This window comes from Pygocentrus nattereri, chromosome 8 (genome assembly GCF_015220715.1).
Source record: "Pygocentrus nattereri isolate fPygNat1 chromosome 8, fPygNat1.pri, whole genome shotgun sequence".
Classification (NCBI taxonomy): Eukaryota; Metazoa; Chordata; class Actinopteri; order Characiformes; family Serrasalmidae; genus Pygocentrus; species Pygocentrus nattereri.
Window position 1 is genome coordinate 21507972 of NC_051218.1, and position 15225 is coordinate 21523196.

A 15225-nucleotide genomic window follows, 5' to 3' on the forward strand; every position below is an offset into this window, starting at 1 on the left:
TTGAAGGTGCCTAGGACTGAGACAGAGAGAATACTCCTAATGTAATAGTAGTAAAAGCATTTAGACTGGTATGGTGACCTGTAGGAGACTCCACCATAGTTAAAGCTACACATGCCTAGTAACTTAAATGAGCATGCCATGATTTTTCAAGATTTTTATTTCCATAAATGCTCTGTAAAACATGTAAACATTCAGAGTGGCTTCATAGGAAATCGTACATTGTAGTGAAACAACCAAAAAAAGTTGGTGAAGACAGAAACCAAGGGTCAGGATGTGTATAATGTAAATATAGCCCTAACCATTTTATGCAACAGCTTTTAGGGAGGCAGCTTTTAGAGACATTAAAATGCTTCAGATGTCTAGCTCCCATTGTAATTTCACTTTGATTTTTAATTGTCATGAATCTTCTCATTTAAAATCTATTGTTTTGTTTTTCATTTCTATTCACCTTCAGTTTCTTTTTTAAATTATAATTTTAATTATCTTTGCATTTTGAATTTTGAAGCACTTTGAATGACCAGTTTATGAAAAGGTGCTATATAAATACACTTCCTTGCCCATCACCACCATGGTGAACGGCTTTGTGTATAATTTCTCTAGCGTGCAGCACTTCACGTCAAACAACACTGAATTCCCCTTTATAAAGGACTACTGCAATCCCTCTTACTCAGGAGCAATCGAGAACTTGCACAATGTTTCGTAGAAAGTGTTGGTGTGGTTCAGTGCATTTATTTAGAGAACTCATGCAAATGAATTCAACCGCCCCAGTTAAGATTTTACAGTTTTATTTCCATTAAATAAGTTAAAAGTACCAAAAAAAAGGAGAAAAATGACAGATCTGCAAGTATTCTGTAGAATATGTACCATGTATAGCACAATTTTGTAGGACCAAACAAAAACACAAAAACAGAAGAAAACAAACAAACAAACAAACAAACAAAAAAAAGGTACAAGACAACGCAAGTGACTCATCCTCCAATTAAAATTTCCCAGAGAGTGTCTGGAGTGGGAATGGTGGCCACACAGACCGAAAAAAGCCTCGTGAATGAGAAGTCCGTTTGGAACCTCGGTTCCAGTGACTCAAGAACAATGGAGCTCATTCCTTCCAGAGACGTCACACACTGGCAATGCTGAGCAAGCGCTTTAAGCTTCGAGTAAATCAGCAGTCTACTGCCAGGCCCTCTTCAGGAATCTACTTATGGCTTCAGCCTTTGAGGAAGTTACAAAACAAGCAGGCTGGCTCAGGAGATGACTAAACCTAGCGACAGACGTAGGCTTTTAAGAACAGCAGACGTGGTTAAGAGGTCAGGCACAGCAGAGATCAGCAGGGCTGAGCCCGAGGCAGTTATAAAGTGGGCAAGTAGGAAAGGAGTAGCATCCAGTGGCAGTAGGCCATAGCTGTTTTCGAGGTTGACAAGAGGTTGTCATGTTAGGAGCTTTCAAAGAGAAAACGATGCATACTGAACTTGAAATGATGTGCTGAGGTTCTTTTTCTTATCTTTTTCCATGCTATTTTCAGCACGTCTCTGTCAAAACAAACATGTTGTTGACTTCTGAGGGAGTTTTCCACTGAACAGTTTTTACATCACAGCGGCCTGACAAGGAAGGTCTTCAGCATTTTGTCCTGATTTTTTTCCAGTAACCATTAGAACATTGACTCAGTTTCCTACGCAAATAATTCTGATATACTATGAATGGGATATACTTTAACTTTTTACTTGAACCAAAATATCTGCACAATTCAGTCATTGAGATGTCAATAATGCCATTCAGTGAGTGATTTAATGTAAAATAGAGAAACTTACCAATTTACACATCTTTTAGGTAGTGATAGGAACCAGAGTTCATAAAGCTTACATCGCAAATAGCAGTTTTATTTACTACCAGTGAACCTACACATGTGTTTTTATATATAATTTGAATAACTGTAAAATACTGGAAACTCAAAAATTAAGCCTTACGCTGCTTTGCATGTGCCTTAAAACATTAAAAACTAATGTAAATCAATATCTCAGGCATCTGGCAGTGTCTTTGTAACATACATGTTGAGGTTGAATTCTGAGGTTTTCATCACTACTCCTGTGAAGAATACTAACTTGGTAAGTTTTTCTAGAATAACTCTAAACTTAATTTACATTTAAATAAAATTATGGAGTTTTTAAAATAAAATCTGAAGGAATTCACTTTTAAAGTTAAATCTTCTGGCAGCTGCTTATTATTATTCCTTCACAATGTTTTACTTGTTCATACTTTTTTTATTTCACTGGCAGATAACTGCACTATTTTAAATCAAATATTATTTCTTTAAATATGCAAAAAGACCTGCATTATTTCTCAAAACAAGTAAAAGTATCTGTCAACAGAACAAAACACTTTCACTAGATAAAAACAGAAAATAATCATATCCTTACAACAATTTCAAAATGTAAAAACCATTACACACGTTGGCTTACTTGAAGATGGTTTCACTTGCTTACACAATTACATACTGCAATCTTGCCACCCAAAAAGAAAGAGACATACAAGCAGCAACACAAACTCCCAACGGAACCAATGACACAAAGACAATAAATAAAGTACAGTGAAAATCAGGAATTTCAACTTTCCTCGCCTTTGGTCAGTAAAACCCTGACGTTTTTTAGGTCAGTGACATCACGGAACATTTGCAATTCTTTTGACAACTTTTGTAAGTGACCCACTATACTGCACTTCACAGCAAGTCTAAAAATGACTTTTTTAAACTAAAAATTACAGACTGGACTTCATAAACTGAGCTTCTTTGAAGGGGGTAGCTTATGCTGATTAGTGTACTATAGAATAAATGTTCAGGCACCTAGAAACCACCTGTTAGCACCACCCTCTTTAAGTAAGAGCAGTAAGGAAAATGAAACACAGAAAAATGAAACTCTCCCTTCACGTGACTGGGTGCTGAGTGTACAGCAGCCGTAATTTATGTAAATGCACGCATAGTAATGCATGGGAGGACACATTTTGCATCAAGATTAACACACAAGACAGGACACAGTCACTACAGGACAACACATTTACATCAGGTAAGATATCAATGAGGTATGACACAGAGGACACACCTGGTTACAGAGTTAACCACTGGAAACATGTTGAGCTTAGTAGACATAAAACGGACACACCCCATAGTTTTCTGGACTGTAATGATTTCTATTGAAGCAGAGGCTCAGTGTCACATTGCTTAAAAGAGCCCAGTGTTTTTCAAACTAATCTCTGCTGCAAACGTAGCCTATAGTAGATTAACATGAACAGTGATTATGAATACTCCAGTACCTGTGATTCAAGTCAATGTTTTATTGAGCTCTTCTCCTATGCATTAAGAAATGCATTAAAATTAGTGCTGCACTGACATAAATACTGTATTGTTATCAGCTCGATACTGGCACTTGAATACAGTATTGGTATCAGCAATAAAAAAGTATTTGAAGTCAGCAATGTGTCTTTGTGGGATTATTTCATGTCTGAGACAAGCAGTATTAGTAATCACTACAAGAACTGTAATGCCAGAATGCCTGGGGAGGCTCAAAAACCAAGTGTTCCAACCAGTGAATGTCATTCATTCAAACCTAGCATGTTTTATTAAATGCTTTGGTCAAAACCTATTTCATTATAAAGTAGAAATTTCAGCATTGATATGTATGTATCGAAGTAGGCTAAAATGGTTTTATATCAAATATGCAATTTTACAGAAGGTAATTCTAAAATGCCTAGATCTGCAACTTTATTATAGGTTACATTTATCACGAATATTGCTTTAGCAAACTAAGTGGGGAAATGTAAACAAATAACTCAGAGCTTGTTTACCATCTCTAGATGTGTTAGAGCAATCATACACAACCAGAACCCCCACCTGCTGTGTACAACAAGACCACAATCAACTGCCATGCTGTCACACTATATTCAGTGTTCAAGCCTCAAGCCAGAAAAAATTGGTATGCTGGTCGCCTTTCCCAGAAACAATGCCTGGAACTCAATAGAAAATAATCACAAAACAAATTGCTATCACAATACTGGTCAGAAAAAAAATGCAATTACATATTTTGCCCAAATCACCCTATTGCTGAGTAGTCAGCTTAGACAGAGTTTGGATCAGTAGCGGCACTCAGAATCGACAAATATTTGAGGATGAGGTATGGTTATCGTTATTAGTAATGGAAGGGAAAAAGTGGTATCAGTGCATCCCTAATCAGAATTATTGTTCATGGTCACTGACTGTATGCTACAGATGCAGCAGCATTAGACTGATAAATGCAGGAGTATAACAGCATTGGTCAGAACACTGAAGAAATATTATGAAGTAGCTACAGCATGATGGAGGTTTCGCCAGTATAAATAGTCTAAACCAGAACAAACGTTTAAGAGTCATCTTTGATCCAAAAGCAAATTCCAATGCATCTTATTGAAGGAGCTCTGAGAGTTCCCAAAGCAGAAATATCGAGAAAATGACAGATGTGAGAGAGCACAAAAATATATAAATAACAAATTTTACACTACACCAGACATACACCACCATGATTCAGGTACACTCACAGAATGCTGTCCTCCAAAAGGTAATCGATTGTCTAAGTCACCTTTCGAGAATCACATGACCTCCTCACCCACTGATGTTACACGGAGCAGGACAGTCTTTGTACAGTTAACATGATCTCTCACACTGCTTGGGCTGTGTGATAGAAAGAAACGTGCTTTGAGCTATGACTTTTCCATTAGAGAAAGCATTCAGAACAAATGCAGCAATCAAACACTGCTCTTCCTTAGTGTACAAGTCGTTCTCTCTTTGCAGGTGCATGTGAACGCATACATTATTTCCATATATATATATCCATTCCACTTACACCTCAACAGTTTTTGGTTTTGGCATTGAAACATCCCACCAGAGGTCAAAAAGTGCCAGGCTAATTATGAAGCCATTAAAGCTCTCAGAGCTGGATTAGTCCAGGCTAAAACTGCATGATTCCAGCAATGGAGAAGGCTTCAAGAGACGTACAGCACAACAGAGCCAACAGGCACTGTCTGTGCAAAAGGAGGCTCAATGCAATGCTGTCCTCTTGCTATTCCATCAGCCATTGTAGTGCAGGGTGGGTCCATTGATATCTAGTGAGTTAAGCCACTCACACACACATAGACATAAAACACACACACACACACACACACACACACACACACCTAAACCCTCTGGCTTCCCCAGGGCACAACCTGGAGGAATATATGGCCCATCATCTCTGCAAGGCTCCTCAGTCCTCATCACTGCCCATTAGAAACCCTAGAATGAAGTCATTGGCTCTCTGCCGATCGTTGGATGTTTGCCTGCCAGTTAGGTTCGGCGGTGGCCGGATGAGAAGGCTTGCAAAGAGGGTAGCTGTATAAAAAGAACAGCAATGGAACTAAAATTAACAATGGCACATACATATGTGACTGCAGTTAGTGTAGGTTAGTACAAGCGTGAAGTGACTGACCTAGGAGATTGGCAGTGAGGTTGTTGTCGATTGAGTACTTGAGCAGTTCTCTGAGGAAAGCCATCAAGTAGCGGAATACGTTGCGGTGAGCTCGGGGGAGCTGAGATATTAACTGTAACAGAAAAAAGGAGGAAAAAAAACAGCTTTGTTTTATTCTAATCAACTTTAATGCTTCTTTAGACAGAGCAGTGAGAATGGAATAAATGTATATACAGACAGGTGACTGTAAAAAAAGGTGACTATTTGGATCCATTTTGGAGCTTTTATTTGCTCCAGCCCCTTGCATTAATATCTGCCAGCTGTTTTGTTAAACACTAGTAGGAGAGTAACAGTGAGCTAAAGTGTTCACGACCGACAGAAGAAACCATAACCACTGACAAAATGGGTTAAACACATGGAAAACAAATCCATACATCCTAGACTCAAAGTGTTTCCCTGACACTGTGAATTTACACTCATAAAAGTACCATAGCTCTCCACCTCCTTGTGCTGCTTCTTGATAAATATTTTGGTATAGTCATCTGTTAAGTAAACATTTGACCCATCACTAACGTAACTGCAACTACCGGCATTATTTTGTACTAAGAGAAAGCAAATTTAGCCAAGACAACCTTGCTAGTTATGTGTAGTATGCAACCGTTAGCAGTCAAATCCAAAGCATGTTTTTTTTTTTTCAAAATAGATTAATAAAATACTTTATTTTTTTAATGGTTAAAATATAGTTTGGGTAGGTGCAGACATACACCAACTAGCCACTTCATTTCAAACCACCTCCTTGTTTCTAGACTCATTGCCCGTTTTATCAGCTCTACTTACCATATAGGAGGACTGTAGTCCACTGGTTTCTCTGCATGCTTTGTTAGCCCCCTTTTACCCTGTTCTTTAATGGTCAAGACCCTCACAGGAACACCACAGAGCAGGTATTATTTGGGTGGTGGATCATTCTCAGCACTGCAGTGACACTGACATGGTGGTGGCATGTTAGTGTGTGTTGTGCTGGTGTCCACTCTATAAGAAACTCCAACCTTGCTGGTCCACCTTGTAGATGTAAAGTCAGAGACAGTAGCTCATCTGTTTCTGCACATTTTGTGTTGGTCATTCTGTAGTCCTTCCTCAGTGGTCATAGGATGCTGTCTATAGGAATGATTGGTGGACTATACTCAGTCTAGCAGTGACAGTGAAGTGTTTAAAAACTACAGCAGCACTGCTGGTTCTGATCTACTTATACCAGCGCAGCTCACACTAACACACCACCACCAACACCACTGTCAGTGTCACTGCAGTGCAGAGAATAATTCACCACCCAAATAATACTTGCTCCGTGATGGTCCTGTAGGGGTTCTGACTATTGAAAAGGGTGAAAGGGGGCTAACAAAGTACGCAGAGAAGCAGATGAACTGTGGTCCGTAATTGTAGAACTATAAAGTGCACTTATATGGTGAGTGGAGGTGATCAAATGGACAAGGAGGTGGTTTTTAATTAAGCAGCATCACCAAGTCTGTGTACTGAAAATACTGGAACATTTTTCTACCAAAATATTTCCTTGATTGACATTTTGATAAGGGTAGTAGAAAGTGCTAACATCTGGACTGAAACCATGCCAACAAAATTGCCTCCCACAGTGCTACCTAACCTTTCACTGTAAGCGTCAAGCATTCAGTCCTGTACCATTCTCTTATTGCATGGCACACATGCTCTTTCCCACTTGGATAATGTGGTGAAAGAGGACTCATCCAAATGTGTGACTTTTTTCCACATCTCTGTAGACCAGTGCCTCCAGTTCCTACGCTATGGAACTCATATGTGCATTCGTCTTTGCAACAAGGGGTTTATGCACAACAACTGTAATATCCCCCTCTATGTAGTTGTGGACAGATTGCACTTGCTGACAGAGTCTGATCAGGTCCTGAACTGACATTCAGAGTATCAGTTTCTCACCACGCAGTTATTCAATGTACACATTCAACCACCAAGTTAACTGATTAAGGAAGTACACCTGAAGGCATCTGCATGATGCTTCTTACTTATTCATTCAGCACTTCAGTACATATAGTTAATAGCTGTTGTGTGTATACCTGTTTACAGAGGCGGCTGTCATGTGAGCATTCGAGACATCGTTGGTAGAGCTCGTAACACACCACTGGCTCAGGCAGAGCCTCCAAGAAGATCAACAGAGCCTCAGCCACTGAATGGTTACAGCCAGCTGACACACACATTTAGGGAAAACACAAAAACTGAACACTCATCCAGACATGGTCTCACTGCGGCCTTACCGCTAAGGAGGAGCCATGGAGACCTCTAATACAACTGAAGAATGTAGGACAAATTGGGCTACGAGGACATCCATGATAATGTGCAGAGACAGGCCAAGTGAGAGCAGGAAAGAAAGGAAAAAGAGAGCAAGCCAAAGGGTTCAAACCATGTTACGGTAGGACAGAAGAGGATCTAAGGCTCTTTGCCAAAAACACTCAGTCTAAGAGGAGTCAGGTTACAGAGTGCTGAGTTGAATTATATGGAAGAGTACAGCTTAGGCAGAGCACTTACAATGAGCGTTCTCATTTCACATTCAATAATCTGGCAGAGACTGGCATTATATTTCTACAAGTAGAAAAATGTTTTGCTGCAAATGCTTGTCTGACAGTACAGCAGCACACAGTGCAGTTCACATTTACTAGGAAACATTTTTATATACTTCACACTGTCCACATATAAATGTATGGGGACAACCGTCCAGTGGCAAAGCCAGGCACTGAAATCTGACTGGCCAGCCTGGGGGCCCTCCAAGTTTTCTTTCACACTAACCAGCTAATTAGAATGCATCCACCCACTTATTTGGGAGAAAGTTTCAGTGCATGACATTACAAGCATCCTCTAACAGAGCCAAGCAAAACTGTAACTTGCTTGTAACATTTCTTACCACATCCATAATCTCTTTCACATGCATTCATTTCTAGGAACTTGACTGTAGTAAATGAGAATGGGTATTCATACTGCTTACAGTAAAGCTCTCACTGTTTTCAACCAAACCTAAAACATGCTGTTTGTGAGAGAGAGAACGAGGATATATGGGAGAGAGTGCAGATTAGACCTATTTGATTTTTTCAGCACCATTTAAGGTGTAAGAAAATATTCAAATAAGAAGGTAACTTCAGCTTTGTTGTGCACTGTATGGTTATCTTTGTTCAAATAAAGAAGGAAGATGTTGAACAGGCCACTTCTCAGAGACATTTTTAACAACTTTTTTTTTTGAGTCAACATATTTTCTGGGTCATAAATTACATGTTTTGGGTTTACAGACTTTGGACTCGTTAAAATGCCGTTGATCACCTAATGGACACTCCATGTATATAGTCCTAGAATGACCACTGCGATGGTCCAGTAATGGTATAGGATGGATGTGGAGTGAAAGGATACGGATGAAGTCAGGAATACTGGTATCCAAACAGTCAATGATACACTGCAGCTCATCTTGCAGGCCAGGGGTCTGGAAAAGCTCCTCCTAGAAACAAAGTATAATTAATTCAATGTCTGATACAATGAATTCCTCTAAAACTATTGCATTCAAACAGTGACTAAAAAGTTCACCTGCTGACAGGCCTTGGTAAAAAGATGGTTAACCAGTAGCCAGATCTCCTTGGGGATTTTTAAGGGTTTGTCTTCTGTGTTAGTGCTTTCCAGTAGGAAGTTCATTCTGGATTTTTCCTGGGAAACGGAATAACGTTAACATGTTAGGAAGAAATAAACTACTGCGCTTTTATCAGAATGTTTTTGACTTTAGTCGAGACATGATTTAAGGGGGTACATTTCATACATTAGAGGTTAGAGGTTAAGAGAGTCACACATTATTTACAGGGATAAGCGACACTGAAGGAGGGCCATTTTGTACCAGACCTATCACATTCCTTTAGACACTGGTAAATGGATCCTTGCGAGCTTTGGCACAGGGCCAAAATAAGCCCTGGGAATGGGTTTACACACACATTCCAACTAGAGAGATGCTAAGAAGAGAACAGTGCTGGTCCACAGATTCTCAAATGCTGGGAGTTTTCAGCTTTTGATAGCAATGGAGATTGGTGAAACATCAGGCTTTGGAGGAGGTTTTTATTAGTGTGGGACTGACAGAAAAAGACTAATGGTGTTGGAGTAATGGTGTCCCAACAGGAGCCTAAACTTTCATTAGACTTACTCACTGCCTGAGCAGCACACTGAACTGGCCCAATGTGGAAGAAATATAGATGAGCACAGAGGAAAAAGGCTGGCATCTAGATAAACATGTTAAGGAGGCTTCAAACCAGCATGTGACAAATATTATACACAGTAGACTTCTGCAGGTTGAGTATACGTTTGCAAGCATGCAAGACACAAAGCAATCACACATAACCACACATACACACAACACAGTTGTGTGCAGTTTTGTTCTGGGGCTTCTAGGGATAAAACACTTTAGTAGTCCTTCCAGAGCTTTACCTTTTCCATGTAGCTATCTTCTCCCTGAGAATCAAGCAGTCCCAAGAGTCAATTATTGGAAAAGAGGAAGAGATGAAAGGAAAGACAACAGAGAAATTGCATAACTAGTGAGAAGAATTGCATAAGAAATGGTAAGCACATTTCCCTCACCATGAGTGAGAAGTCAGAGAAGCAGATCAGCAAAAATGAAAAACTATTTAAAGATGGCTACTACCTAAAAAGGATCATTCAGTCTTGCATGTATGGAAAATAGCACAGTGATGAATGCAGACAGAAATTGGGAGTCATAGGGAGCATGATGAATAATGGCTAATAGGAATTGAACATTCTATAACTTTGAAATAGAAGTTTTCATATTCCTTACATGACTAAAGGCATGTCAAAACAAGGAAACAGTGACAATCTTCAGCTATTCAAGAGTGTGAAATACAGTACTGTTCGAGAGAGAGAGCCTACCCTTCATTTCTTTCATTTTCAGTCAAAACAGCCAATGAATACAAGTCATTAATTTTTTTACAGAGCATTCTGATGAAAATGAAAAAAAATTGCATCTCAATAAATGTGTTCTACTGAACAAATACAAAAAAAAATGATGAGCAGTAGAAAATTCAACCAACTTCTATGACTGGACTTTGGAGGTATGGAAAAATATCCCTGTAGCTTTTTATTTAAAAAAAAGTCATTGAAAATATGTCTCCCAAGTAAAAGCTGGACAAAACTTTAAGAATAAAGTCAAACCAAATGTTGCATATTCATGTTTTCTGATTTTTTCCTTAATGGCTGTTTTGACTGGAAATTAAACACATGAAGGCAAGTCTCTGACGTTTTTCACAGAACTATATGCAGATTCATTTCCATATAATGGAAGGGAACTGTAGAAAGCATTTTATTTAAAACAATCGTGGGCAGTCACGGGCTGGAGGTTAGGGAACCAGCCCTGTGACCGGAAGGTTGCCGGTTCGATTCCCTCGGCTGACAGTCCCTGACTGAAGTGCCCTTGAGCAAGGCACCTAATTGCTCCCTGGGCGCCGTGGATAGGGCTGCCCACTGCTCCGGGCAAGTGTGCTCACTGCCTCCTAGTGTGTGTGTGTTCACTAGTGTGCGTGTATGTGGGTGTTTCACTGCATGGATGGGTTAAATGCAGAGGTCTAATTTCACAGTGTGCAAACACAGTGACAAACGGTTGTTAAATCTATTCTTCTACTCTATCATTTCATTTCTGAATTAACCTGCATGTAACTCTACATGTAGTCATGCAAGACGTCTTGCATCCATAACCTTGCATTATTATCTATTTAAAGCAGATCATGGTAGTTATTAGCTAATGGTTTGTACTGATGGATTTACAGTTTCAACCTTTCTAAAAAAGTCTTAGTCATTATGAAAATAACATAATTCCAATAATAATTTATGGATTCTGATTGTAAAATCACTGAGGAAACATACAGAAAAGAGCTCTTTCTTGCCGATACAAAAGTACAGCTGAGTGATAAAGTGAAAAACACAGCTGCGTGTTACACGGGACACTTGGTGTATTCAGATTACCAGCCTCAAAAGTTGTGTGGTCAAACATGGGGACACAAGAGGCATGCGTGTGGCATTAAAATCTATATCTGAAATGAAGCTTGATTACTATAGAGTAACATTAAACATAGCCTAAAATGTACCATTATTCGCTCTCTAAACGAAACTATAGTTTGAAAAGCCTGTGACAGTGGCCTATGCCTCACCAAGTCGATGAGTTTGGTGATAGGAATTTCACGGATGGGCTTCTTCATACGGCACAGGGTATCCAAAGAGGTACCAAAACAGCTGGGCAAGTAGTTCCCCGACACAGTGATGAAGTAGTCTTTCCCTCGGTCCAGGTGCAACACTAGGATGTCTTCAATTTTATCCTCTCCAGAGTTAAGCAAAGTTACAGAGTCTTTACTCACATATACCTCCAGGGCAATCTCCATTGTCTCATCTGTAAAAGAGAGCATCAACGAAACACCGCAATCAACAGTGACCATCATACTAACTACTTAAGCTTTCAACAGCAAAACAACACACCTTAACTTTTTGCTGATATTGCGTATGCTGTCTAATACTTTCTTCACATTTTGGTTAAACTGAACTACAGGTGCATAAACAGGTGGATAAGTGTTAAAGACACTCACTAGGATCCAAGAGGCCTTCACTGGGGTCAGCTCGCAACCAGGGTTTGCAATACTGGGAGTCTGTGAGTTTGGGGATGAAGGCGAAAGTACAGGGTACCTGACCATCATTAGTGATGAGAAAACTCTGTCTCTGCAGCTGACGGAACTTCACATTCTCAAAGGTGAACTGCACAAGATGAGAAGAAAACACAGATGAACTCAAACACAAAAACAAGTTGTTCTTACTTGCTAATGAACTGGCTCCATGAAACAACCTAGGTAACATGAAGTGACCCACACATTCAATTTAAACTCAAGTAACTTTTTGGATATATGCAGTGCTGAGCAAAAGTCAGAGGCCACTCGTCATTTATTTAATTTCCAGCCAAATCAGCCATGAAGTAAGTAAATTAAATATAACATATTTATATACTTATATTTAATATAAGTAAAGTAAATATAATATATTAGATAAGATATTTTATATTAGATAAGCTAAGGGGGAAAGTCAAAGGACAAAAAGTGTGGAAAAAAGGAACTTCCAAAACTGAAGTACAAAACTAAAAATATTAAAAGATGTAGAGAAACCATGTAAGACCATCAACACTGTCACTATCAAATAAACAATATTTAAATCTTTCATCTTTGAGAGCCAGTAGAAAATCAAGCTCCAAAAAAAAAAAAAAAAAGTGTTACTTTCCATGTAAAGGTGACCTCAATGCTCAGACCTCAACATTACTAAATGTGTTTAGGATTACTTTCATGAGAAGTGAGACCAACACTGAACCAACACTAATATTCCTGCAGATTTTTTTCTTTGAAAAACTAAAAACAAGTTTCCTGAAACAAATGGAAACTGTAATAAAAGGTATATAATGTATGTGTACACTTCCACATCACATCTTTGACTTAGTGATATTGAAACTGGTTTGCTTTCACTTCAATGTATTTAGCTTGCAGCACAGATGGTGCAAATGATGAAGACAGTTTCAGTGCTGAGAGTGTCTTGTAGCACGCTACTGTTGATCTATTTTTGATATAGACGTGTCACTTATACAGCTAAAGCAGCGCACAGGATCGATGTAGTGCAAGTGCACATGATGATGTATGCTAGTGTCTATTGCCATCTTCACTCACCTCCCTTCGAGTCAATGCCAAAGAGGGCAGGAAGTCATTCTCCATCCTATCCATGTCACGTACTATCTCCTCAAATACCTTCTTATAGCGCAGTTCATTCACCATCTTCACCTGTAAAACACACACACACGCAAAGTACAGACTTTGAGAATGACATTCAAAATGTGCCTTTAAAACATTCAAAAAACATTTGAATGAAAAGGGAAAAAACTGATAAAACCTGGCTGAAATATCACTCATCAGACTGAACTACCAACTACCAGAACTAACCCCAACCATCTTTATTATATAGTGCTTTATCAAGGACCCAAAAATGCTTACAATTCAGAGTAGATAAATATCACACAACAGTGCAAAGAGGGAAGAATAAGTGAAACAGGCAATCTGTACACGTGTTGTGTTGTGGAATGTCCAAAGGATTTGCATCGATGGACTGTTTGCATAAATGTTTGAATAAACAAATAGACATAAAGGCAGATTAACTTGCTTGCTAGCTCAGTAACGCGTGCTCTGTAAGCATTTGCTTCATAAGTTATTCAGACTTAAGACAGACCACAGGGGAACACAGATTTGATAGATGGAACTTGCAGGTTTTTCCAGTGGCAAGACATACAATTGCACATAAACTTACATATACTATGCAGAAATAATTGAAGAAAAAAACAGACATAAGTTAAAGTAGAAATAAAAGTATATCTATTTGCATATTTACATAGCATATAAGACAGATTTATTGTATTTACATAATAGCAGACACTAAGTGAAATGAGGTAAACTAAAAGCACTATGAGAGACATAACTAGGAGGTGCAGCAATATTACAGTGTAAAGTGCATAGTGAAAGTGTCAGTGTCATTACAGTAGCACATTAAGGTTTTGTAGGAGGAACAATCCTGTAATTGAATAGAGAACTGCTTATGTGTATGACACAAGTACACAAGATTAGAACTGCCTAGTTCACATTGAAAGACAAATTTTGCCAAACCTTCATCCATTTTTAGTCACTGGACAGTTATTCAAAGGACATACTAATACAATGTGCCCACAACAGCAAGACTAACCTATTTATGAAGAACACACTGTTCCCTGGGGCTTGAAAAAGTAAAAATTAAAAGGGATATTAGAAGACTGAGCCTCACCCCAACGCTAAAGAGGGCGCTGACAGGTTTGTGGTCACTGGTCTGTAGCTCCATATGGCTTCGGTAGTGCAGCTGCTTAACATTAATACCTCTCCACAGGACACGGTCACACCAGGCTGGAACTCGGCACTTCCCACTGCATTGCAAAACAAAGAGTACACACAAAACCAATGGTCAGACAAGCAGTTTAAGAATTGTGTGTTCTGATTTATCTCAGTGGGATAACTCAGAACATGCACTGCGACAATCTAAAGTAATACCTTGAATCCCATCGGTCCGATTTTGCATCATATTTGTAAGTGGGGATAAAAGTGATTTCTCCTTCCATGAAGTCAGTGAAGGCTTGCTTAGTATGCCTCTGAATGTTTAGCTAAAAATTAAAAGAGAAAAGAAAAATGATTGTGCTCATTTTTGGGACAAGAATCTCTGCTCAGTGTCTAAATATTATAAATAGGAAATGGGAACAACAACAGCAACAACAAGGGATTCCACTCAGTGACTGAATTAGAGTTCCCAGACAGATTGCAGAACTGAGAAGCTATATTTTTACTATGTTTGCAATTACTTCCCTTCTGTCACGTTACTATTTATTTTGAAACACAACACACTCCGTCTCTGTGCTTACCTGATCATACTCCTGGAGCCTCCGCAGCTCATTATCAGCAATGAGCCTCTTCACTTCAGCTGCATCATATAAACACAGTCTGTAGTTTAGATCTCCCAGCCAAATCACCACACTGAGAAGAAATGTGGACAAATGTGAGACATATAATTTATATATATATATATATGTATATATATATATATATATATATATATATATAATTATTTCAACCAAAGTCTGAAAAGTCTTTGTGTATGC

The 15225-nt window shown here is 38.8% G+C and overlaps 1 protein-coding gene across 2 annotated transcripts in view; it reads right to left on the minus strand.

The window, feature by feature from the left end:
* Positions 1 to 768: 768 nt before the first annotated feature.
* The window catches only part of ocrl (OCRL inositol polyphosphate-5-phosphatase), a 34329-nt gene continuing 19872 nt past the window's right edge, over positions 769 to 15225 (minus strand). The window contains exons 13-24 of one of the 2 annotated variants that reach the window (XM_017698342.2): positions 14989 to 15100; positions 14624 to 14733; positions 14364 to 14499; positions 13226 to 13336; positions 12110 to 12275; positions 11681 to 11916; positions 9951 to 9974; positions 9069 to 9185; positions 8898 to 8982; positions 7559 to 7686; positions 5484 to 5595; positions 769 to 5386 (exon numbers count right to left, since the gene is read on the minus strand). In XM_017698342.2, coding sequence (XP_017553831.1) covers positions 5262 to 5386; positions 5484 to 5595; positions 7559 to 7686; positions 8898 to 8982; positions 9069 to 9185; positions 9951 to 9974; positions 11681 to 11916; positions 12110 to 12275; positions 13226 to 13336; positions 14364 to 14499; positions 14624 to 14733; positions 14989 to 15100 — 1462 coding nt within the window. In that variant the 3' untranslated portion in view covers positions 769 to 5261. The remainder of the gene's footprint in view (positions 5387 to 5483; positions 5596 to 7558; positions 7687 to 8897; positions 8983 to 9068; positions 9186 to 9950; positions 9975 to 11680; positions 11917 to 12109; positions 12276 to 13225; positions 13337 to 14363; positions 14500 to 14623; positions 14734 to 14988; positions 15101 to 15225) is intronic. The other variant, XM_017698343.2, reaches the window with a different exon arrangement.